Source organism: Symphalangus syndactylus, chromosome 14 (assembly GCF_028878055.3).
Source record: "Symphalangus syndactylus isolate Jambi chromosome 14, NHGRI_mSymSyn1-v2.1_pri, whole genome shotgun sequence".
NCBI classification, from domain to species: Eukaryota; Metazoa; Chordata; class Mammalia; order Primates; family Hylobatidae; genus Symphalangus; species Symphalangus syndactylus.
The window spans coordinates 112,602,792-112,626,415 of NC_072436.2; the positions used below are offsets into that span (position 1 = coordinate 112,602,792).

General features: G+C 40.7%; 1 protein-coding gene across 11 annotated transcripts in view; it reads right to left on the minus strand.

Annotated features, from left to right (window-relative positions):
- The window catches only part of RBFOX1 (RNA binding fox-1 homolog 1), a 2,507,416-nt gene that overhangs the window by 1,403,829 nt on the left and 1,079,963 nt on the right, over nt 1–23,624 (minus strand). For all 11 annotated transcript variants that reach the window (XM_055240471.1, XM_055240470.1, XM_055240511.1 and 8 more), the window contains one exon: nt 5,190–5,252. In XM_055240471.1, the coding sequence (XP_055096446.1) occupies nt 5,190–5,252 (63 nt within the window). The remainder of the gene's footprint in view (nt 1–5,189; nt 5,253–23,624) is intronic.

The window sequence follows — 23,624 nt, forward strand, 5'->3', positions numbered from 1 at the left end:
CAATCTGTTGGCTGGGATCCAGGGGAAGGTGGCTTTAGGTATGAAGACTACCTAAAAAGAATTCCCAGGTATGTAAGTGAGAAGTCCCTGGAGCAATATGCCAACAGAGGGAATGAAAAGAAGGCTCCTAGAAGATACAGATAAAACCTTCACTTATCACTTGGTGGTGGATGAAAACAAAACAATGCCAGTAACTAAAGCTTGGGACAGTGGGGCCCATGGGTTAATGAGTGAGACGTGGATGATTTCAAGTGTTATGCATTGGGAGCCTTAAGTGACAGAAAGAAATAAGTGAAGATGTATAGCAATCTGTGCTGCATATGGCATCAGAATTCAGTGATAGATTTGGAGTCTATTATTCTAGACCTACCAATGTAGAAGTGAAAGCTTTGAAGACGAATACTGAGGAAATAAAAACTAGCCATCAGAAAGACCCATACTGGTCTTTCATCTAATGTCGATGTTGTATTTCTCTCATTTACACAATACCCCATCAAAAGGTGAGATGCATTTATCTATCTCTTCATCCTTCCATCCCTCTATTTGCCTGACCATTATTATATCCAACAAGTACTCATGGTCAACTATGGGCCAGCACTACAGTAGATGCCATGGAAATAATCAGAGGTGATATACGATTTGAATAATCAGCATGCATTAGGCACCAACCAGTTAGAATAGACGAATGCTGCGGCATTGGGCAGAGTCCCAGGGGACCACTAAACCTTTAGTTCTGGATCAAGGGTAAATGCAAGGAAGCAGAACATATGGAATGGCAGGGAATAGAGGACACTTTGGGGCTTGAGACAGTAGCAATTTATCAATCAGAGTCCTAATTGATCTATAACAGCTAAGTATCAGCCTAGGTACAAGGACGGACAATTCTGACCTAGCCCCTGTATTTATAAGACTGCTAGTCTAAAGCCATCCTATACAACAATACAGTAGCAGGTTACAAGCCACATGTTCTTAAATTTAAATTAATGAACTCTCCCGACACAAAGAAATGAGATGATAGATAGGCTAACTACCCTGACCTGATTACTATAAAGTATATGTATAGAAACATTACTAGGTACCCCATGAATATGTGCAATTATTGTTTGTCAATTAAAAATAAAGTAACACATTTATGTTACTTTAAATAACATGATGGCTCACGCCTGTAATCCCAGCACTTTGGGAGGCCAAGGTAGGAGGATCACCTGATGTCAGGAGTTTGAGACTAGCCTGGCCAATGTGGTAAAACCCCATTTCCACTAAAAATACAAAAATTAGCTGGGCATGGCGGTGGGTGCCTGTAATCCCAGCTACTTGGGCGGCTGAGGCAGGATAATCGCTTGAACCCAGGAGATGAAGGTTATAATGAGCTCAGATCATGCCACTGCACTCCAGGCTGGGCAACAGAGTGAGACTCCATCTCATAAATAATAATAATAATGATGATAATAATAATAATAAAGTATTAAATTTTTTTAAATAACTTTAAAAAAACACTTAGTTTTCAGGTGTAATAGTCACATTTCAAGTGTTCAATTGCTCTCTCTGGCTGGTGGTTACCATATTGAACAGCACAGATAAAGGATATTCCTTATCTATTCTCTTAGCAGGGTTAACTATGTAAGGTGATAAGTACGTTAAGTAGCTTGATTGTGGTAATCATTTCACAAGGTATATGTACATTAACAAGTCTCATATATACCTTCAATCTATGCAGTTCTAAAAAGATAAATTTTATTTTTATTTCAATACTTTTGGGGGTACAGGCGGTTTTTGGTTACATGGATAAGTTCTTTAGTGGTAATTTCTGAGATTTTGGCTCACGCATCACCCAAGCAACTCATCACCCAAGCAGTGCACTCTCTGCCCAATAATTACAAAGCCTCCTTTCAGTTTTCAGGAAATGCTGAAGCCTGAGCTTCAAGGACAGGAAAAGATAGATGTGGCATGTAGGGAATTAGAGATGGAATTTCCTTTATTATTAGGAACAAAAGCCGCGAGTCTTATCTCCTGTGTGATACAAGCGTTAGCTGATTAGGGTTATGCTAAGTCATTCTGATGTAGCTAACAGCTAATACACCATCTTTTTAGTTCTTTCTATCTCCACCTTCTTCTTCTCTGTACCCTCAACCTCCTCCCAACCTTCTCCCTCTCAGTCACCAAAGCTCATTATATTATGACAATGCTTTTGAAATTGATGCAATTCTTATTTGTCAATAATACCTCATTAAGACTCGGTGAAAAAAAAAATATTCCTATAATCACAGAAATGGTGTATTGGATAGCAGTAGACCAAAGAAAAAGCCAAACATTAAAAATAAGGTTTGCACAATTAATTAATTATAAACGTGATGCAGCATGCCATGGGATTTTTAGCCTGACAGGAAAATAGAAATCAAGGAAAAGTTCTCTTGGAAGTTAAATTTTCAAGTTGTAGAAAATCATGCTGAGGCTTAAGTTCCAACACTGACCCTGCTACTGTGAGCTTTCTGTGGCTTTCCTCTTAGCACACAGATAACAAAAAAGGGATGTGGAGAGCTAGAAAACAGATGCTGGTTCCTGGGAGCTCACTCACTTACATCATGTGCATTGGCCAATCTGTTATTCTAGACCTGTCGAAGTAGAAGTGAATGCTTTGAAGAAGAGTACTGGGGAATAAAAACCAACCATCGGAAACACCCATACTGGTCTCCTGTCTAATGTCAATGCTATCTTTCTCCCATTTACACAATACTCCATCAGGAGTTAAGATGCATTCATGCACCTATTCAGCTTTCCATTCTTGTACCTGTTTGACCATCATTATATCCAACAAGTACTCATGGTCTACCAGCACTACAGTAAATGCTGTGGATATCAGCAGAGGTGATATACTATTGAACAAACAGCAATCCAAAGGGTCCCGATGTAAAGGAAACATTCCAGAGAAAATTAAACAAGAATAACCAAATTTTGGAAGCAGGAAATGAAAATTAATTTTCTGAAGCCAATGGACACATCAAAACCCGGATACAGACTAAAATATGGCATTCTTCACAACATCAGCCCAGGCCCAGTGTCAGCCATGTACCAATTCCAACTACTAAGTCACGGCTCCTGCTAAAATCCTGTAAGAGACTGGAGCAATTTCTCAACCAGCATGTATCCAACATGTTATGGGTAAAGAGCACACAAAACCCAGGCATGTGGCCAGCTTAGATGTCAAATCATCTGCCTTCCGGATAACCAGGAGACGTCCCAGAACTCAATGTTTGTTCCAGGGGAACTGACTGCTTGGTCTTGGAAGGGGATTGAGGTTCACTGTGTCAGAGAAGCTGCAATCCCAAGGACAGGATGGAAACCTACTAGATACACTAAAAGGCATCAGTACCCATAAACTTCCCCAGTGAGGCATCTTGCCATTGCTTCCTTTCTAAAATGATTTCTTTAAAAAAAAAATTATATCTGCTCACTGGTTTAGAGCAGTAAATTCATACTTTTTTTAAATGTCTCTCTTTAGATGGCAGTTGTAGATACGGAAATACCATATCCATAGACAAATTAACATGAGCTCCCTTACATCCCCGTACTAATTATCTTAGGGACCACAGCCTCCCTTAGGTTAGAAGTTTCAATCCCAGTGCAGGGTTGGAACAGGAATTTCTTTCAGAGAAGCAGCAATTTGAATCATGTTCAGAAGACAGAAGAATGAGAAGGTCATGTATGATCTGAAAACCCATCCTTGAAACCTTTTGTCCTCCATCCCTCCCCTCCCTGCCCCAGCACCAACAAAGGCATCTAGGAGAAAGATGCTGCTTGAATCACAAGAAGATCAAGTAACAAGCAAATTTAACTTTACACTAAAGGATGTGAACAGACTTCATGCCAAACAGCCCCCTCCTTTTTACTTACAAAACCTCCCAGTTTTCAAGAAATGCTGAAGCCTGAACTTCAAAGGCATGAAAAGATAGATGTGGCATGTAGGGAATTAGAGATGGAATTTCCTTTATTATTAGGAACAAAAGCTGCGAGTCTAATCTCCTGTGTGATACAAGCGTTAGCTGATCAGGGTTACGCTAAGTCATTCTGATGTAGCTAACAGCTAATACACCATCTTTTTAGTTCTTTCTATGTCTGCCTCCTTCTTCTCTGCATTTGAATATGCAAATTCCAGGACAATAGAAAGAGTCCTGCAATCCCACTGAGGGCAAAAGAATTCCCTTTGATCAGCCTCTTCCAGGCCTGGAGTCCCATGGCCTCCAATTCTACCTGCTCCTTTATGACATGGGCTGATATTTGATGTATCAAATTATACTCCAGCACTTTCAGAAGCAGAACCTGCTAAGAAATTCTGCATTCCTATAAAGGAAGCTACATCTTGAAAAATAAATATTTCTTTCAGCTAGCTTTTTAAAATTTTGATGTTTATAATTAAATTATTACAGATTTCTTCCTAAAACAAGGTGTTTACCCATAAAACTATTGCAGAGGAGGGCTGATATCAGAGACTTTGTGCAGGTGCTACCCCAAATGCTAGAGTATATATGTATATAAAAAAAAGAGAGCTGAGAAAATTAGACAAAATACTGCTAGCTTCACCAAAAATAAAGTCCTTGCATGCAATGAGAAAGGCAGAAAGTGGAAAAACGCTTACTTGCTGAAAACAAATTAAATTTCTAAAATGTACCCCAGCATCTTAAAGTACAAAATTTCTTTTTTTTTTTTTGCAGTAATTTTTATATCATAGTCACGTATTCCAGCTCAAAAAGAGCAAATGAATTGTTCTTAAATGCCTCAAGAAATACATGCTCTCAGTAACTGATCTGTGTTTGCTGGCATTTCTTTCTACTTCGCAGGGTCATGTGACTCAGAAGGGGGACAGAAAGTCTCCTGATGAGAAAACCTTAGGGGGGAAAAAAGAAACCAAAAACACATTTTATTTTAATCCCCAGATAATAAAGGCGCAGTTAACCCATTAATAACCTCACACATTTCCCAGGTACACTGGGGAGGGAGGGCTAAAGGAGGGTGGTTCTACCTTGCAGGCCCTCTTCTCATCTCTGATACAATAGGGCAGAAGAGAAAGACATAGGCAGGCAGCAACGTTTTTATAACAACTTCAAACCTGCAGAAAAGAGCTTTTCAGAGAGAACAGGATCAAAGATACGGATGTATTTATGGAATGAATGTTCAAAATGGGTTGCACTTACTGAATGCTGAGTCCGATCAAGGAAGCTGTAAGTTCCACTTGCATGAGTTCTTTGACCAGTTTCCTAAAGAAGAAAAGGGGGAATGAATTTAGTATCAAGAAATGTATTCTTGAATTTTGTCCGCACTTTTTTTGTCATAGTAATATGGACCAACCTTCAAAATAGGTTCTGACTATATTGTGAATTTAACAGCAATGATGGTGATGATGATGATGAAAATGATTCAGTTCTTCGATATATTTTCATTACATCCTCTCAGATTCCGGTAAAGAAGGTGTTATTATCTTCTCTATTTCAGAAGAGGAAACTGAGGCCCAGGTAGCTCCCGCAGTTCACAAGACATGCATGTACATCGTGAAGCCTGAATTTGAACTTGGGCAAGTCAACACCAAGCTTGGAAGTACTCTACTGTATTCTTCTCTTACACCATGAGTTCTTGTCACAGGAGGTGTTCAAGGGAAGACTGGAGGTTGACATTTCAGATATATCATTGTGGATTTTCCCCCTAGGAAATAGCTTGGATGAAATAAATTCTAAATTTCCTTTCAACTCTAGAACTGCAGGATTCTATAATGCGCATTCAGGTGATACTTAAAGTTCAAATACGGAAATGATTTAATTTTGCAATGAGTAGAATTATGACACAAGGTATCCTAGAAGTAATAAATTTCATAAATATGGCTGTCATCGCCCAGTCAGAAGGAGTAAGATTCATGTTCATTGATATTTAAATAAACCAAATATCGCCTGAACTGCAAATGGCTATTATAATCTCCTGTAGTTCAGTGAGTTGAAAGAGAGGTCATCTACCAGAAAAATAAAGATTTCTGGTAGATCTGAAAGATGTTTATGGCATCCTATACCCAAGGGGGTTGGGATACTGACTTGTTTCCTCTCTGGGGAGAAACTTAAGTAGCAGAGATGGGACTACTTAGTAGGGTTCTAGAATCCTGATCCATCGCTAACTGAATTATAAAGTAGCAATACAATTTACACCAAGACTCAACAAAGTTCACAAGATTTAGAGGTAAATTTTAAACATTATTTGCATATATGTTTAGACAATATCCCCCCTTTCCTAATGTGATAGGTATATCTAGATATATAGATATACAGATATACATATAAATGAAGATGACGTATGTGTATGTATGTGGATATATATGTGTGTGTAGTCGTCACATCTGGTGAGTCCCCTCGTGTTGATAAATTACAACACCTAAGAACATCAAGTGACTTCAAAATATTGGAAAGAGGGGTGACCTTCAGAGATACCCAAGAATAAATGGAGCTATTAAGTGGTTGAAATGGTGGTGATAGTATTCACCCTTCAATAGCCTTTTGCTTTGCATTTTGATGTCTTCAATTTCTTTCAACTAATAAAAATGACCAATCTCATGGGCTAGTGTCAACAAACGGCAATGATGCACTCATTCATCCATCCATCTATCTATCCATCCATCCATCTATCCATCCATCCATCCATGTACCCACCCACCCGTCCATCCATCCATCCACCTATCCACCTACCCAACCATCCATCCATCCATCCACCTATCCACCTACCCATCCACCTACCCATGCACCCATCCACCCATCTGCCTGTTCACCCATCCATCCATCTACCCACCCATCCACCCACCTATCCACCCAGAGACCCATCCATCCATCCATCCATCCATCCATCCACCCACCCATTCATCCAACCGTCCACCCACCCACCTACTCATCTATCTATCCATCTGTCCCCCATCCATCTACCCATCCATCCACCCACCGACCCATCCATCTATCTTTCCAATTATCCTTGGCTTCACTACCTTCTAACTTTGTGACCATGGCCAAGTGACTCAACCTTTCTTTGTCTGAGTTTCTTCATCATTAAAATGGGAATAAACAGTACCTGCCTCAAGGAATTCAGGTGAATATTAAAAGTTAATATTTGTAAAATGCTTAGCATTGTGCTTGGCGCAAGGTCAGTGCTTTTTAAAATTTATTGTTTATTAAGCCTTCAAAATGTCAGGAACTGTCCCCCTGGTGCCTACAGTCCAGTGGGGAAGATAGACAGAGCTTCATCGGGGACATTGGGGAAGGCTCCATCAAGGAAGTGGCAACGGAGCTGACATCATAAAGGTGAGAAGTGGAAGAACATGATTTGGGAAGAATAGTTAGAACAGTTAGAATATAAATAGTCAAAATACATGGTTCTCTTCTATAAACTCACAGTATGCCTCCACTGCAGGATTATCTGAGTCCTAACAATTATAGCAGTCGTAGTTTCACTGAATCCCTAGTACATCCCAAACTTCATACCAAAATTTGCATGCATCCTCTCATTTATTAAAAATGATAGCTACCATGGTCAGGTTCAACCTTTTCAGCTCCTACCCCCTCTTTCCTGTCACTTCCTCCATCTCTGAACACATCCTTACATTCTAAGATCTAGCTAAATCAAATACTTAAGACACAACGCACTAGTATTCCTTTAGCCCTTTGATTACAACCTTCTCTCATCCTAAACTGCCCTTCACCTGGCCCCATTTGAACTCATGGGAGGTCTGGAGTCTTGAGACTTGAACGTCTACCCAAGCGTGCTCTCTGTAGTTTTCATTGACCCTTTCAGTGGGCCTGAATTTTAGGGGAGGTCCCTATGGCCATTCACATATTCTTCAATCAGAAGCAGAATTATATATCCTTTCTAACTTTTTGTGGACTTGGCCTACCCAGGCTGTGAATTTCTGGAAGGCAAGGGCAATGTTTAATTCAACACTGTAACTTTGTAGTCTGGGACAAGGCCCTTATGTACTGCTCACTACATTGGGTAGCCTAAGAAGTGATTCCTCCTTGTCCCAGAGGGTTACAGCACCAAGAAAGGACATTTACCTTCTTTCCAGAAAGAGGTTTCTGTGAGCAACAGGGCCTTCTCTGGTGCAGCGGTACTTGGTACCCAGGTAATAACATTTAATTTCATGTCCATGTGAGTCCAAACCCACACCTTTACATCTGTTTTTAATCCAACCTGCAGTTGAAATGAATTTTATAGCCCCCTCCTTTCCACTCATAAGAATCTGTCAAGTCCTTTAGGGGGATTATTTTATAAAAACAGAGGCTGAGAAACATTGTTATAAAGTGAGAACAGAAATGGTCATTAACAATGGCACCAGACAGCAAGAAAACCCTGATATGCTCTCTAGAGTTCCAGAGGAGTGATGTAGTGTTATTTTTTTTTAACTAAGATTGTTCTGAGTTTGCAATTACTCTTGGAAACTACGTGAAGAGCAATTTGTGACCAGGGAGAATCTCGGGTCCCAGTGGAATTGGGCAGAATTTTCACTGTACCAAGACTACACAGGAGCTAAAGAGCTGCAAGTAAAGGAAACTCAGAGGACATTGGAAAAAAGACAGGCAGAATGAAGGTGAATGCTCAGTTCATGCATTAGCTACCTTCACCTCTGCACTCCATCCAAATGGATGCACAAAATAGCAAACTGATTACTTCCAAAACAATGGTGTTGATGACCCTTGGACAGCCAGAATGTAGTTTAAGTTTCTAACTCTGACTCTCTAAACAGGGCTGGCTACTGCAACGTTTCTGTTTCCATAGATTCTGCCATGAACTGCTTCATAGACTTCCCCAGTTCCCCAGGCGATGACTGCAATGCCATCTCCTCCTGCCTCCAGGCTTGCACCCCTTGCCCTCATGCAGGGCAAGGAGTGTGACCCTTACAAAATGTAAATGTCACTGTGTTACTTGATTGTTTAAATCCTACATTACTGGCTTCCCATTTCATTCCAAACCTACCTTACCCCTGACATCCTTAATGATTTGCTCCTGGACACAGCTCCAGCCTTATTTATTTATTAGTGAGGAGATCACACTTCCCCCCAGTCCCAGGTACCAGCACCATGGATTTTCCCATTCTGGACCACACTTTACTCCTCACCTGTCACAAGGATGCCTCGCATGCTATGCCTTTGACTGGGGATGCTCTTAGCACCTAATTAACTCCAGTGCATTGCTGCTTCCTGATGGAACCCCCTGACCACATGGCTTTAAGAGCCCATCATCCCTTCTTCATAGCCCATATCCCAGCTCTCATTTTGCATCCAATTAAAAATTATTAAAAAAATTATTTGATGAAAGTTTGCCCTTCTCACCAGCATGTTACTTAGCTCCATGAGGGCAGGAGCTGTGTGGGTTTTGCTCACTATTTTAACTCTGATCACAATGCCATGGATATGGCAGAAATTCAATAAATATTTACCCAAGGAAGAAAAGATGGAAGGTAGGGAAACAGGGAGGGAGGGAGGGGGAAGCAAGAAAGGAAGGAAGGAAGGAAGGAAGGAAGGAAGGAAGGAAGGAAGGAAGGAAGGAAGGATCTATCGGCTTAGTCATCCTATGGCTAATTTCAGACACACTCAGCCTCCCCAAAAGTCATTTCCCTCCACCATCTCTGTCTAGCACAGTGCCAGAAATTGGGCCTGCAGAGCATGATCCTGGCTCCATTAGTAAGGCTATGTTGAGAAGAGACAAAACCTCACCCTATCTAGGTTCAATTTTCTCCTAGGAATTTGCAAGGCACCCTTAAGTGTCGTCAGTAACTGTGGGGTCACTCTTCTCTGCCACGTGTGCAGAAAGCAGCAGAAGTAGCAATGAGAGAGAGAAGAAGAATAGAGTGGAAGAGCCACGGAGGAGGGTTTTGGGGCGGGAGGGTAAGGGCTGCCTTGTTTCCTGATTACACAGCGGTTCAGAAATGCTGGTTCCTCCTGGGACCTAGAACGCCTCCTGACTTTCAGTGCTGAAACTCACTTCTGTGCTCCTGTGCTGTGTAAGAAATCTGCCCATTTATTGAGTGAGTCTGAATGGGTTGCTGTTGCTAGCAAACAATGCAATTATGTATAAGACCATCTCAGAGGGTGATGCCTCACCTAAGTTGGGATTTTGTACCCACCCTGCAGGCAGGGAAGCAAACTGTATCTTGATCACATCAGGGATTATGATTGCATACATGCTCTCCAAGCCTCACAGCAGCCCTGACCTCATTCAGGTGTCTGGTGTTTAACTGTCCTTGAAAGGACCCTGAAGCCAAATCAGCAAGCTGCCCAGGGTTGCTTGGTACCCCTCAGGGATTATGATGTGCGATTCCTGATGGTAGAGAGGTTAGTGCCCATCACATCTGGGATGGGAGAAGTGAACTAGGACAGGAAGTGCACTGAAGCCTCCTTAGATTGGAGCTACAGGCCCTCCCACGGGAACCCAGTGACTCCCAGCCACATAACAGGAAGCTGCTGAGCAGTAACCACTACTGCAGTCAGAGTATCTGATTGGCCTCAGTCTGCCATGCAAAAGATTCACGCGTCCCTGGATTCACTGAAGATCACTGCACCCTGAGTTCCAGCCTCAGAAGCAATATGTAATGTTACTGCAAACCTGTGGTTCCTTTTCTAAGGACAGTCATGGGTTAAATCACCACCTTTCCCTGCCATCAGGCGTAGGCATTTCACACAGTGAGGACAGCATGGAACATCCTTTGACTTCAGGAGTGGATTCTCCAACATCATCTCCTTTTGCTTCCCATCCCATCCCCACATCAGATGCTTGGTCTCTGTGATGAGTGTTCCCCAAGGAGAGATTCTTTTTCTCCCTTTATATTTGTTGAGTGAGCCGAACAAGAACAAAACTCAAAAGCCAATAATTCTTTTTTTCTTTTCTTCTCTTTTCTTTTATTTTTTTATTTTTTGAGACAAAGTCTTGCACTGTTAGCCAGGCTGGAGTACAGTGGCACGATCTTGGCTCACTGCAACCTCTGCCTCCTGTGTTCAAGAGATTCTTCTGCCTCAGCCACCTGAGTAGCTGGGATTACAGGTGCCCGCCACCACGCCCAGCTAATTTTTTGTATTTTTAGTAGAGACAGGGTTTCACCATGTCAGCCAGGCTGGTCTCGAACTCCTGACCTCGTGATTTGCCCGCCTCAGCCTCCCAAAGTGCTGGGATTAAAAGTGTGAGCCACCACACCCAGCCAAGCCAATAGTTCTAAATTAAATTGAATTGTCCTAGCGTCTCTGATATCACTGTACCTGTGCACTACTTGTTTCCTATGTCTGGGATTCTGTTCCTTTTTTTTTTTTTAACCACTGGTAAATGTGCACCTGTTCTTCATAGCTTCAGGGAATCCTCGCTGACTCCCCCAAGCACAGTGAATCATGCCATCTTCCCCACTCTTAGAATCCAGTTAATATCTCTATAGACTCATCATTCGTAGACATCTGTCTCTACATCTGTCTTTTCTATTGGAGTGGCAGCACCTCGAAGCGTCAGGTTGTGCCCCGCCATATTCATGAGTGACAGTACAGTTTGACAAATAATTTGACATCCTACAGGTTTTGGACACAGATTTGGTTTCAAAGTCAGTTCTCTTATTAGTTCTCGGCAAGCTACTTGACCGCTTGGAGCTTCAGTTTTTTTATCCATAGAATGGGTATAATAATGCCCACCTCAGAGGGTTGATGTGAGGACACTACAGCTAAATTACCTGGCACTACTACTAAATAAATATTTCTCAAGCCAAACAGCAAAGAGCTACGCCTACTTCTTCAACAACAGTCCTTCTAATAAACAAAGTCTTACTGTGCTTTGCAAAATTTTGCCAGGGCGATAAGATCATCCAGATGACTTTCAGCATAGCCTAGTGTCACAAGTCATCATGGCACCTGCCACATAGTAAGTGCTCACTGGAGATTCCTAAAAATAAGGAACCAATGAGGCTCTTCTCTTACTGATGAAATACTATTGTATCCGCTATTCCAAGGTTTACATGTGGCTTATGCTGTTTAAAGGCAATAAGCAGCTGGGTGTGGTGGCTCACGCCTGTAATCCCAGCACTTTCATATGCTGAGGTGGGCAGATCACAAGGTCACGAGTTCGAGACCAGCCTGACCAATATGGTGAAACCCCGTCCCTACTAAAAATACAAAAATTAGCTGGGCGTGGTGGCAGGCGCCTATATTCCCAGCTCCTCGAGAGGCTGAGGCAGGAGAATCGCTTGAACAGACGTTGCAGTGAGCTGAGATCGTGCCACCGCACTCCAGCCTGGGCGACACAGCAAGACTCTGTCTCAAAACACTACTACTACTACTAAAATCAATAAGCATCATTGCATTTGCAATAAACAAATGCATTAAACATTGCACTTAAATGCAATTAGTGTTTCTGCTGCATTTAATTTGGCTGCATTTTCCCATTCAACAAGGGCTCAAGTATAGTCTCTGTGTCTGCTTCTGTTCCTCCCAGCCTCCCTCTGTAGGGAAGCAAACTTCTCCCCGAAGCTCTAGGGACCTCCGAGAGACTAACAATATTACACCCCACACACCGCCTCCCTTTGAGCCTTATTGTTGGTGTGTTTAATTTCCTGTCTTGGCCTTACAGGAGATTTCTAATGTTTGGGCTGTAGGGTATGTTCTGATTAAAAATAATCCTCCCAATTATGGGCTGGCATGAGCCTCCTGTCAGGCGCACTCTGCCACCAGCTCCGCTTCCCTGTCAGCAATAATTGTGTCTGCAGTGCCTAACTGTAAATGAAAACCCAAGGGGCAAGTTTGGGTCCCTGGTTCCTGGGCCGCGCCAGATCTTTTAATTTGCACTGTCTGTCAAAAGGATGCAACCGTGTGTACTCCAAAGAAATCCTTAGACGCTCAGATTCAAGGCCAGAGAGAGCAGAGGTACCACAGCCTTCTCAGAGAAATTGCATTTGAACCCGCCAGAGATAACAGGGTGTGTGTAACGCAATGAGGCTCTTTTTAGTTGGCTCCAAACTTTAGCTAGACCCAGTATGAAAAGGGAAGCTGAACTCCAGGGAAATCTCAAGGTATATTTATATTATTTCTCCACCGAGTACATAAGACAGGCCATTGAATTCAAAACAGGTGAACGCAATGGTTTGAAAGGAAATATACACGTGAGACCTGATTATTTCAATCTCCATAAAATTAAAACTTCCTGGGTATAGGGTGAGAGAAGAGAGGTAAGTCTTTTCAGCTGGGAAATATCATCAAGGTATTCTTGTATAAGCAGAGAGTCTTCCCTCTGGCTGGGCTCAGACAAGGCACTTGAAATGTGCTGTACAGTTTAAAAAGTGGCATGGGGAAGACAGCTACTGAGCGAAGTTGTTTTAACAGTGATAGCTGGGAAATACTTTCGGTGTTCCTCTACATCCCCCATATCTATTTTTCTAAGAATGGCACTTGCTGTTCCAGACAGCATTTGCATCTCTTATTCCACAACTCCTGATACCTGGTCGAATATCCAGCTCTTCGCATAAATCAGGGATACAATTTCTGCATCCAATGCATACCAAATGCGACACCAACGCATTTCCCCAAGAAACTGCCTCTCTGGCTCAGCCTAGCTCCATGGGGCTTCTTTTACTTACAACTTACATTTTGGGGACTAAGTCATCCAGGTAAGAACTATTCAGAGCCACACGAGCAGGATATTCAAGTGCAGGCAACCCTGTCAGTCAGCAAACTAGGGTCCACGAGTCAAGTCAACACACAGCCAGTATTTTTATTTAAAAAAGTTTCTCTGGGATGCAGTCATGTGCATTCATTTATGTAAGTGCTATCTAAGATTGCTTTCATGCCACAAAGACGAAGCAAAACAGATGATCCAACATGTGGCTTGAAGCTCAAGAACATGGATTCACACACAGGGCCACAAGGATCTACATAAGGAATAAGCAAATAATAATCACAATCCAGATAAATAAATATGGAAATAACATAGATGATGATCATTTATAGGATGTGCAAATAATAACAACCCAAATAGATAAATATACAATGTAAATGATTATAATTTATAAAAATATGTAAATGACATTCCAAATAACTAAGTAAATAATATAAATTATCATTTATAAAAATATGTAAATAACCTAAATAAATATATAAATGAATAAATGATTATAAAAATATGTAAATAACAATCCAAATAAACTTATATAAATAATATAAATATCATTTATAAAAATATGTAAATAACCTAAATGAATATATAAATGATTATAATTTATAATATGTAAATAACAACCTAAATGAATATATGATTATAATTTATAAAAATATGTAAATAACAATCCAAATAAATATATAAATAATATAAATTATCATTTATAAAAACATAAAAGTAATAATCCAAATAAACATATAAATAATTATCACTGATACAAATATGTAAATAATCTAAATAAACATATAAATAATATAAACAATCATCATGTAGGAAATATAGAAATAATTATCAAAACAGAGAAATGTATAAATAACATAAATGATTATCATTTATAAACATACATAAATATTAATAATCTAAAGATATAAATCATATAAATATTATCATTTATAAAAATATATAATTAAAACTCATGTATTAGATTGTTATATCATTTTCTCTATTATATATTATTAAATGATATTATATTATATAATGACTTAATATATTATTAAATGATATTATATAATGACTACTATTTACATATGTATTTAGATCAATTAGACTTAGAAAGAAATACTTTAGTATTAATAAGAAATAATTTATTTCTTATCCATTTAGTATTGGACAATATTCATAGCTATAATGATAATGATTTTTTTTCTTTTTAAGATGAGTCTCGCTCCGTCACCCAGGCTAGAGTGCAGTGCGCGATCTCGGCTCACTGCAAGCTCCGCCTCCCAGGTTCACACCATTCTGCCTCAGCCTCCTGCCTGGCAATGATGATTATTATCCAACACCAAGTATTTACCATGTACTAGGTGCTTTACTTGCAGAAGTCTCTCTAAGCACAACCACCATTATTTCTCTTTTGAGGATGACCTGGGGGGCGTTTATGAATCTGAAAGAACTTGCTGCAGGTTTTACCACTAGTCAGCAGCAAAGCCAGAATGCAAATCCAGTCCTGTGTGACTCTGAAGTCCTCACGCTGATGTAATGTTTAGTCTGCCTCTCCTTTTTTAAAAATAGAGATGTTGTCTAGTTTGACTTTTTGGGTGGTGCCTTCAGGTTCATGTCTAGCAAAAGGAGAGAAGGTACAAGCACCAAGTTCACAAAGTAGCTATATCTTCCTTTACCAATCCCACCATGAAACTAGAGAATTCCATGTTTCCACCACTTAAATGGGGGAGTTTCGGGGGGTCTGTGACATTTCCTTAGAGGTACTGAGTGCAAGGCATAGTATATCAGAGAAAACGACGACTTTTAATTCCTGCAGACAGATTCTTTTAGGTTCAATGATAAAAGACAGGCAGAAATGGACAGCAACCGCTGGCTGATTACAGGCATTGCACAAAATTGTTTGGGAGATGAAAATGCTCCTTCCCATCACAGTAGAAATGGCCAGTGAGTTCTTCTGACCAAGAGGAATGAGGCTTCTCAGCAAATGCTCCTGAGTTCACATGAACTGAGTTCACCTGAATCCATCAGCTTCTGGAGCTGGCCTGGCACACACGTGCTATTAAGAAGGCCAAAGGATTTCATCCATGAAGAAATCAGTAGACTTCTTACATAAAAATGACTGTGACATAAAAGGAGTGCTAATCTCTGCAGAAATCTGATGCATAAAGTTCCATTCCTTTCGATGCATGAGCGATAACTGAGAGGCCTCAGTGTCCTCTGAAACTTGCCAGGCTCCAGGAGCAGGGCTCGAAGGGAAAGGAGATCCCCTGTGTGGTTTCCATCCATGATTCAATTCTCAGCTCAAATACTGCCTCCCTAGCAAAGCCTCCTCTGACTGGTTTCTGCAGCAAATCTAGGACAGGTTCCCTTGTCATTGCATTTATCTCAGCTATAACTATACAGGAAAACATAAGCATTTGACTAGTACCTGTCTCTCCCACCAGGCTGAATGCTCCCTGAGGACTCAGACATGGAGGGTTTTGCACCCCACCAAATACTCTGCACTCAACACAGTACCTAGAACAAAAACTAATGCTCTTTAAATATGGGCTCAGTGAAGGAGTGAATAATTCTAGAAAGAAACCACATGTTTCTCTGCCATCTGAGACCCAGGGGCTTTCATGGACCATCCTGCACTGACAGCTACTTCTTTAAGCTCAACTTCCTACCTACCTCATGTCCAGCTCCTAAGGGGTCAGTTAGAGGACAGACGATGATATTCAGAGGCAAGTGCATACATGAAGAAAGAGCTTTGAACTTGGAAGTCATACCCACTTGATGCAACTGGCAGCTCCACCATTTGCTAGTTGCATGACCTTGGGTGAGTTACTGTCCATCTCTGGCCTCAATTATTTAATGCACAAGGTAGAAATAAAAAGTACTATTTTACAGTATTCTCACCATGATCAAACAAGGTAATACAGGAAAAAAAAGCTAAGAGTATGACTACAGTATATATTTAAAAAGCTGTACCTACTTAAGTCATATTGAAGTCCTCCCAAGCTGAAGAGGGCCTTGAGACACAAGTAAAAGTGATGGAAATTATTGTGGTTTAAAGGAACTCAGTAAATATCTATCTGGGACTGATAGGGACATATGCATGTGAGTGTGCATAAACAAAGACAATGTCAATATCAAGAAAATAATAAAAATTAACAGGGAAAAGAAGAAGGACGAGAAGGAGCATCTAATGTTTACTCTGTGTCATGAACTCTGATAAACAATTTGCATGCAGCATTGCACTGACATCCCAATGCCCTGGGCAACATTATCTCCATTTCACAGATGAAGCTTGATACTCAGAGAGGGTAAGTAATGGTACACATTCTCACTGAGAAGCCACAACTTGAACTGTGGTCTGAATGGCAGTTGTGCTGTATTTGCTCTCAGTGAGAATGCTTCCATCCCAAGTAGACATCACATGCTTATGACTACCCATGGAAGGATTTGGAATAACCCGAGAAGGACACTGATGTGCTTTTACAAGAAAGGAGCTCAGATGTGCCATGGGGCTGTGATTGGCTCTCACACACACACAGGAAACCCCTCCACCATGCATCACCCCTTCCCAACCGATTCACTTTGGTTATTATCCATCATCTCACTAGTTCTGTTGATTATTGTCATTGGAGAGAGAAATTGTGCAACAGATTTACAAAGCAACATCTCTCAGATATAGCAATTCCATTTTTTTTTTTTTTTCAGACACGTCTCACTCTGTCACCCAGGCTGGAGTATAGTCAGTGGCATGATGTGGGCTCACTGCAACTTCCACCTCCCTTCTCCTGCCTCAGCCTCCTGAGTAGCTGGCACCACAGGCATGCACCACCACACTCGGCTAGTTTTTTGGTAGAGAGACAGGGTTTCACCATGTTGGCCAGGCTGGTCTCGAACTCCTGGCATCAAGTGATCCGCTTGCTGCCGCCTCCCAAAGTACTGGGATTACAGGCAAGCATCACCATGCTGGTCACCCTCACAGCAATTCTAAGTAACATCTCCTCTCTGAGTACATCATTCCCAGACCTTTGTCTCCCCTCCTCAGGCGTATGGCTCTGTAGGGAAGAGAGTCCCCGAGATTCTAAGTGCCCTCCTCCTCCGTTAGCAACACCAGGTAGCTTGGGAGCTAAATCCACCAATTCCATGGAGTTGAGATGAAGGAGAGATACAGTAATCTGGGAGCTCACAAGAGGCTGTGATGCAGACAGATTTATAGAGCCAGGAGAAAAAAACGCATCATTGGGAATGCATGGAACTTCTGTTCATTAATTATCTTTTTTTTTTTTTTTTTGAGATGGACTCTCACTCTGTTTCCCAGGCTGAAGTGCAATGGCACGATCTCAGCTCACTGCAATCTCCGCCTCTTGGGTTCAAGCGATTCTCCTTCCTCAGCCTCCTGAGTAGCTGGGACTACAGGCACCTGCCACCACGCCTGGGTAATTTTTGTATTTTAGTAAAGACAGGGTTTGGTCTGGGTGTGGTGGCTCACGCCTGTAATCCCAGCACTTTGGGAGGCCGAGGCCGGAAGATCACGAGGTCAGGAGTTTGAGACCAGCCTGAACAACATGGTAAAACCCAGTCTCTACTAAAAATACAAAAATTAGCCGGGCGTGGTAGTGTGTGCCTGTCATCCCAGCTACTCATGAGGCTGAGGCAGGAGAATCACTTGAACCCAGGAGGTGGAGGTTGCAGTGAGCTGACATCGCGCCATTGCACTCCAGCCTTGGTGACACAGTGGGACTCCATCTCAAGAAAAAAAAAAAAAAAAAAAGAGAGACGAGGTTTCACCATATTGGCCAGACTGGTCTCAAACTCGTGACCTCATGATCCACCCGCCTCGGCCTCCCAAAGTGCTGGGATTACAGGCATGAGCCACTGCGCCCAGCCCATTAATCATCTTTTCCTTTGAATCTATTTCTCAATGAAAAGTAGCTTTCCATTTCTATTACCAAGATTAATCTGTCAACAATACACAACGGCATAAACCGGACCAGAGCGGAGAAGGAAAAGAAAGAGACAAAATAAGGCAAAAACCAAACCCTCAGTACATACTGCGATATATTTACTCAGATTACTGCTTTATTTACACCACTGAGAACACTTTATTTTTGAGCTTCATAACTCATTGCTCTATAAAGAAAAAGAAACTAGCTAGCTGCCACCTACTTCAACATGGAGAAAGAAAATACACCATAAAGAAAGACCATCCTCCACTCTGTAGGTCTCAATTTTTTAAAAAATTCTATTTAATATGTATTGGACTCCAGAGCACCTTATTATCTTATTTAATTCAGACCCGGGAAGATGTCTCAGAATGAAAATGGCACTGAAGTGATCGGAACTAAGCTATGAAATGTGGACATCATATTTTCTTCAGAGACATAATCAGCTTATCAGAATTCATTTCAACCTGAGAAAGGTCTCACAACTACAATGAAAATTCAAGCTGGTCTCATCATCTCAAGAAAGTAATCTCAAGGAAATAGTAAAACTATCAAGGCAAACTTGGTGCAGTTATCTTTAAGAATAAGAAACGCAAGCATCATATCCCAACAGAATCAGTGTCGGTAGGGTCTCCCCCAAGTATGAGAGACATCCCCACATAGAATATGTGAAGTGCCTTCACTGATAATATCATTTTTTTCAAGTCATTTATGCTACTTTTCAAAGATGCATTCACTACATTCTTTATATCTAAAAGTCCTCCCTCAGTTAGTATTCTGAAAAATGTCTTAAAAATATATTTTTCTAAATGAATCACTAAAAGGGGCATGAGTTTAGTCTCGTGTCTGCTAATTACCAGCCATTCGGTCTTGATTAAGTTATTTAACTCTCCCTGGGCCTCAGTCTCATGTTTGCACAAGAAAGAGATTAGACCTTCTTGTTTTAAAAATACTCCTTCTTTTTAATTGCAACAGATGACCTGGTTCGTATGCCTCCTCAGAAGAGGAAAATCAACAAGCTTAAGAGCAAAGATACCTCAAAAGTGTACATATGGTTCAACGCTGTCAATACCAAGATAGATATAGTATGTGCCTCTCAGTGTGACACATTCCTACCCACAAGAAGAAAAAAATTAAACAAAACATAAAATCCATCTAGTCAGAAGAGGATATCTAACTTTTTTAAAAAGCCAATGAATTCCAGAATATAAAAGAAAATTCCTGATAGTCAATCCTTCATGTTCAGCAAAGAACAACCAAGCCATTTTGTACAATGCACCAGAAAAGCAGACAATGAAGGAAATGAAGGAAAAATAGCGAGGCAGAAAGATCAATACAGCACTCAGCATGTCCGTGTGGGAGAAAGGAAAGTCATAAAACTGGAGTGAGATCATGAAAGGTTTGCAAAGTGTTCAGGGGCCACCTCAGGTAACCATCACAAGTTATGTATCTAATACGAGACCTCATCCAAATGTGTTTTGGGTAATACTGTCTTTATAGCATGATTTCAGGTAAGAAATAAACATTGTGGATGAAGCCACAGGACACGTAGGAAGTTCTGAGATAAAAATATTTGCATCTCCAGTCTTGTCATGAGGGACAGTAAAATATAGTGGTAAGAACTCAAAACCTACAGTAAACAAAGCTCAGTTTCTGATTTTTCCCTGAGTTTGACATTGGGGCATTTACAGACCCCTTGGAACCTCAGGATGTAATTCTGGGATTAAATGAACTACTACATATCTGATGCTTCGCAAAATGCTTGCATATAATTCTGATAAACATTCCTAACTTTCAATAGGTAAAGCCTCATGTTTTGGGTTCAGATCTAGTAGAAGCATATCCTAGCATTCATTGAGCATTAAGTTACAGAGTGTTTGCTAAGTTCTAGGCACTCCCCTAAACTGTTTTTATAAAATTTTCCTTTTTTTAAGACTAGTTTCGGGTTCATAGCAAAATAAAGAGAAAGGTACAGAGATTTCCCACACACCTCCTCAGACACACGTAGCCTCCCCTAAACGTTTTCTGTAATATTTTTTTCATTTGAAAATCTTCACAACATGGAGTTAATTTTACTCACATCTCCGGAAACTAGATCTCATAACGTTCCAAGTTACCCTAAAATGCTTCAATCTTTCACAAAAATCAGAAAAGCATCATTTTCATAAAGGTACTTATTTCAATGAGATCTGCATCGCTTAATAAGAAAGCAGTCTTTAATCCTAATAAGGCAAAATCCTACCTAGGCAATTGGAAACACAAACAAACAAAAAACATCTCAATTTCTAGCCATAGTCTACATTCTTCAGCATGTGACACTCATCAAAAATACGAAACTCATGTATATGAAATACTGAGTTATTCCACATGGATTTAGAGTCTGGTTGTGCATAATTTCTTTTAGATTTGAAATATGTAGAGATTTAAATAAGTCTACAATTTAAAGAAGCAAAAAAAAGAATCTACATTCCAAAGTTTCCAGGTTCTGTTTCTGATCCTCAAGGATTTTTTTTTTTTCAATGACAATTCATAGGAAGTAAATGTTTTTCAAAGGAACATAATGTAAGTTACTTGTGTTTATTTTAATGTGCGCATCCGCTCATTAATCCATTTGGCACTTTCTGAGTTCCCACTTTGTGAAAACCATCAAAGCATGGTGCCAGGTACAGTTATGGATTGAGAGATAAATGGGGCATTCCATTTTCTAAACAAGCTCACATTAATAATAGCTAATAGAAGGCACAGTAAAACAAGATTCCTAGCAGAAAAATTGAAGAGCAATGCATGCTGACTTGGGAGGTGGTGGTGGAGGAAATGGACTTGGTAAAAGTGGCAACTGTGATAATTCACGGATTGAAAACACTGTCACTTAATGAAAGAGTAGGGCTACAAGCTAGATGTATGAAGCTCCATGCCATATGAGGGAATCAGGAGTAGTTTTCCGGAGCCAGAACGTGGGAAAGATATTGAGGGAAATTGGAAAGATGAAACTAGATGAAGGAGGCTTCATGAGTCCAACCTAACAACAGTACGAATTTAATGAGTACTCCGCTGAATACTTTATATGTACCACCGGTGCAAGTCTCGCTAATAACTTTGTGAGGTAGGTAGTTGGGTTGGGGGAGGGATTTCTTTTTATTTTTATTTTTTAAGTTGACAAAAATCATATATATTTATAGTGTAAAACATGATGTTTTGAAATATGTATACAGTGTGGAATGGCTGAATCAAGCTAATTAACATGTGCATACTTACCTTTTTTGTGGTGAGAACACTTAAAACGTACTCTTTTAGTGATATTCAAGTATATACATTGTTATTAACTATAGTTGTACAATAGGTCTCTTGAATGTATTTCTTCTAATTGAAATGTGTCCTTTGATCATCTCCCCATTTCCTCCCCTCTACCCAGCCTCTGGTAACCACCATTCTACTCTCTGTTTCTATGAGTGTGACTTTTTTAGATTCCTCACGTAAGTGAGATCATGCAGTATTTGTCCCCCTGTGCCTGGCTTATTTTACTTAACATAATGACCTCCAGGTTCAACCATGTCGTCACAAATGACAGAATGTCCTTGACTTTTGAAGCTAAATGGTATCCCATTGTACATGTGAGTTAGGTAGGTGCTTTTGTTAGATTTATTTTAACTGTAGGTTCTGGGGGTACACAAGCAGGTTTGCTGTAGAGGTATATTGTGTAACGCGAGGGTGTGGGCTTCTAGTGAAGCTCTCTGAGGTTGATGTTTTTAATGCCATTTTTTTACCATTGAGGAAACTGACCCCCGACAGACTTGTTTCCCAACGATCCCTTAGTGACAAGGACAGCCACGCCTTTAACTGAGACCCAGCAGACTCCAGAGTCCATGCTTTTTGCCACCGCAAATAACTGAGTTCAGGCTTTGGCAGGTAGTCATTAGGATCCATTAGAGATCTCTGAGAAGGGGAAGGACTTGTTCTGACCATATTTTAGAAGAAAAACTGGCCAAATGGTAGAGAGTGACCTGGAAGTGAGAGCGATGATGACACTGGGGTCTTGGGAAGTCAGAGTAAAATGAGGTCTCTGAAATCACTCTAGCTGGTGGCTGACGTGCGCTTCACCATGTGCTGGCGCTGTGACCTTGGGCAAGTTACTGGGCCTCTCTGAGCTTCAATCTTTACACCTGTAATATGGAAGTCATGATATTGCCACTCATCTCAAAAGGCTATTTTTAGAATTACGTGAATTGAGGTATTTAAAGGAATTAGATCTGCCTGCTCAACTTTAGCCATTTAACAATGGTGTCAGTAAATAACACGGTTATTACATTATTTATCATCCTCTGAGGAAGAGAGACGGAAGAGCAAAAATAGGAAAAGTGTCCACTGTTTCAGATGAGTCTGTGGAGCTAAGGGCCCTGCATTGGACACTTGCATTTTCCTCCCCATGGTGCTAGTATTCAGCCTGCCCCTTTCATTCTAATGTTACCACCAGCTGCTGCATTGCTTGGAATAACTTTCCTTGCAAACAAGACTGCGGGTTGCAACTGGCAGATGCCTTTTACCTGGGAACAGAGATGAAGTATCACAGACAAGGGCAGAAATAGCACCAGAAAAGGGGTCAAGATCCTGACATTCTTTTCCATCCATTGTCACCAATGAATACCAGTCCCTACCAGGGCTCTCCTCTGGGTTCTTAACCTCTCAAGCACCACATGAGGAATGTCAGATCATCAAAAACCAAAACAGGTTATAATTCCAAATTTTCCACAAACATCCAAAGGGTGGCATGATCCATTTAAATAACAGATTGCATTTGCATCCAACAAATATGTAAACTCACCATAATTTGTTTAATTTCAAAAGCTAACCTTTGGAAAACAGTCTCTTGAGATGGCTTGCCATTCTTGAACACTGCTTGGTAAATTAACAGTAAGGGTATTTTCACTTTTTATTAAGCACTGTTGCCAACCCAGAAGGAAGGTTTTGGTGAATCACATGCATGTACAATGCTAACTGAACCCATTAGGATCTGCTTAGCTAAAGGCCAAGTTCAGACACTTTACAGCT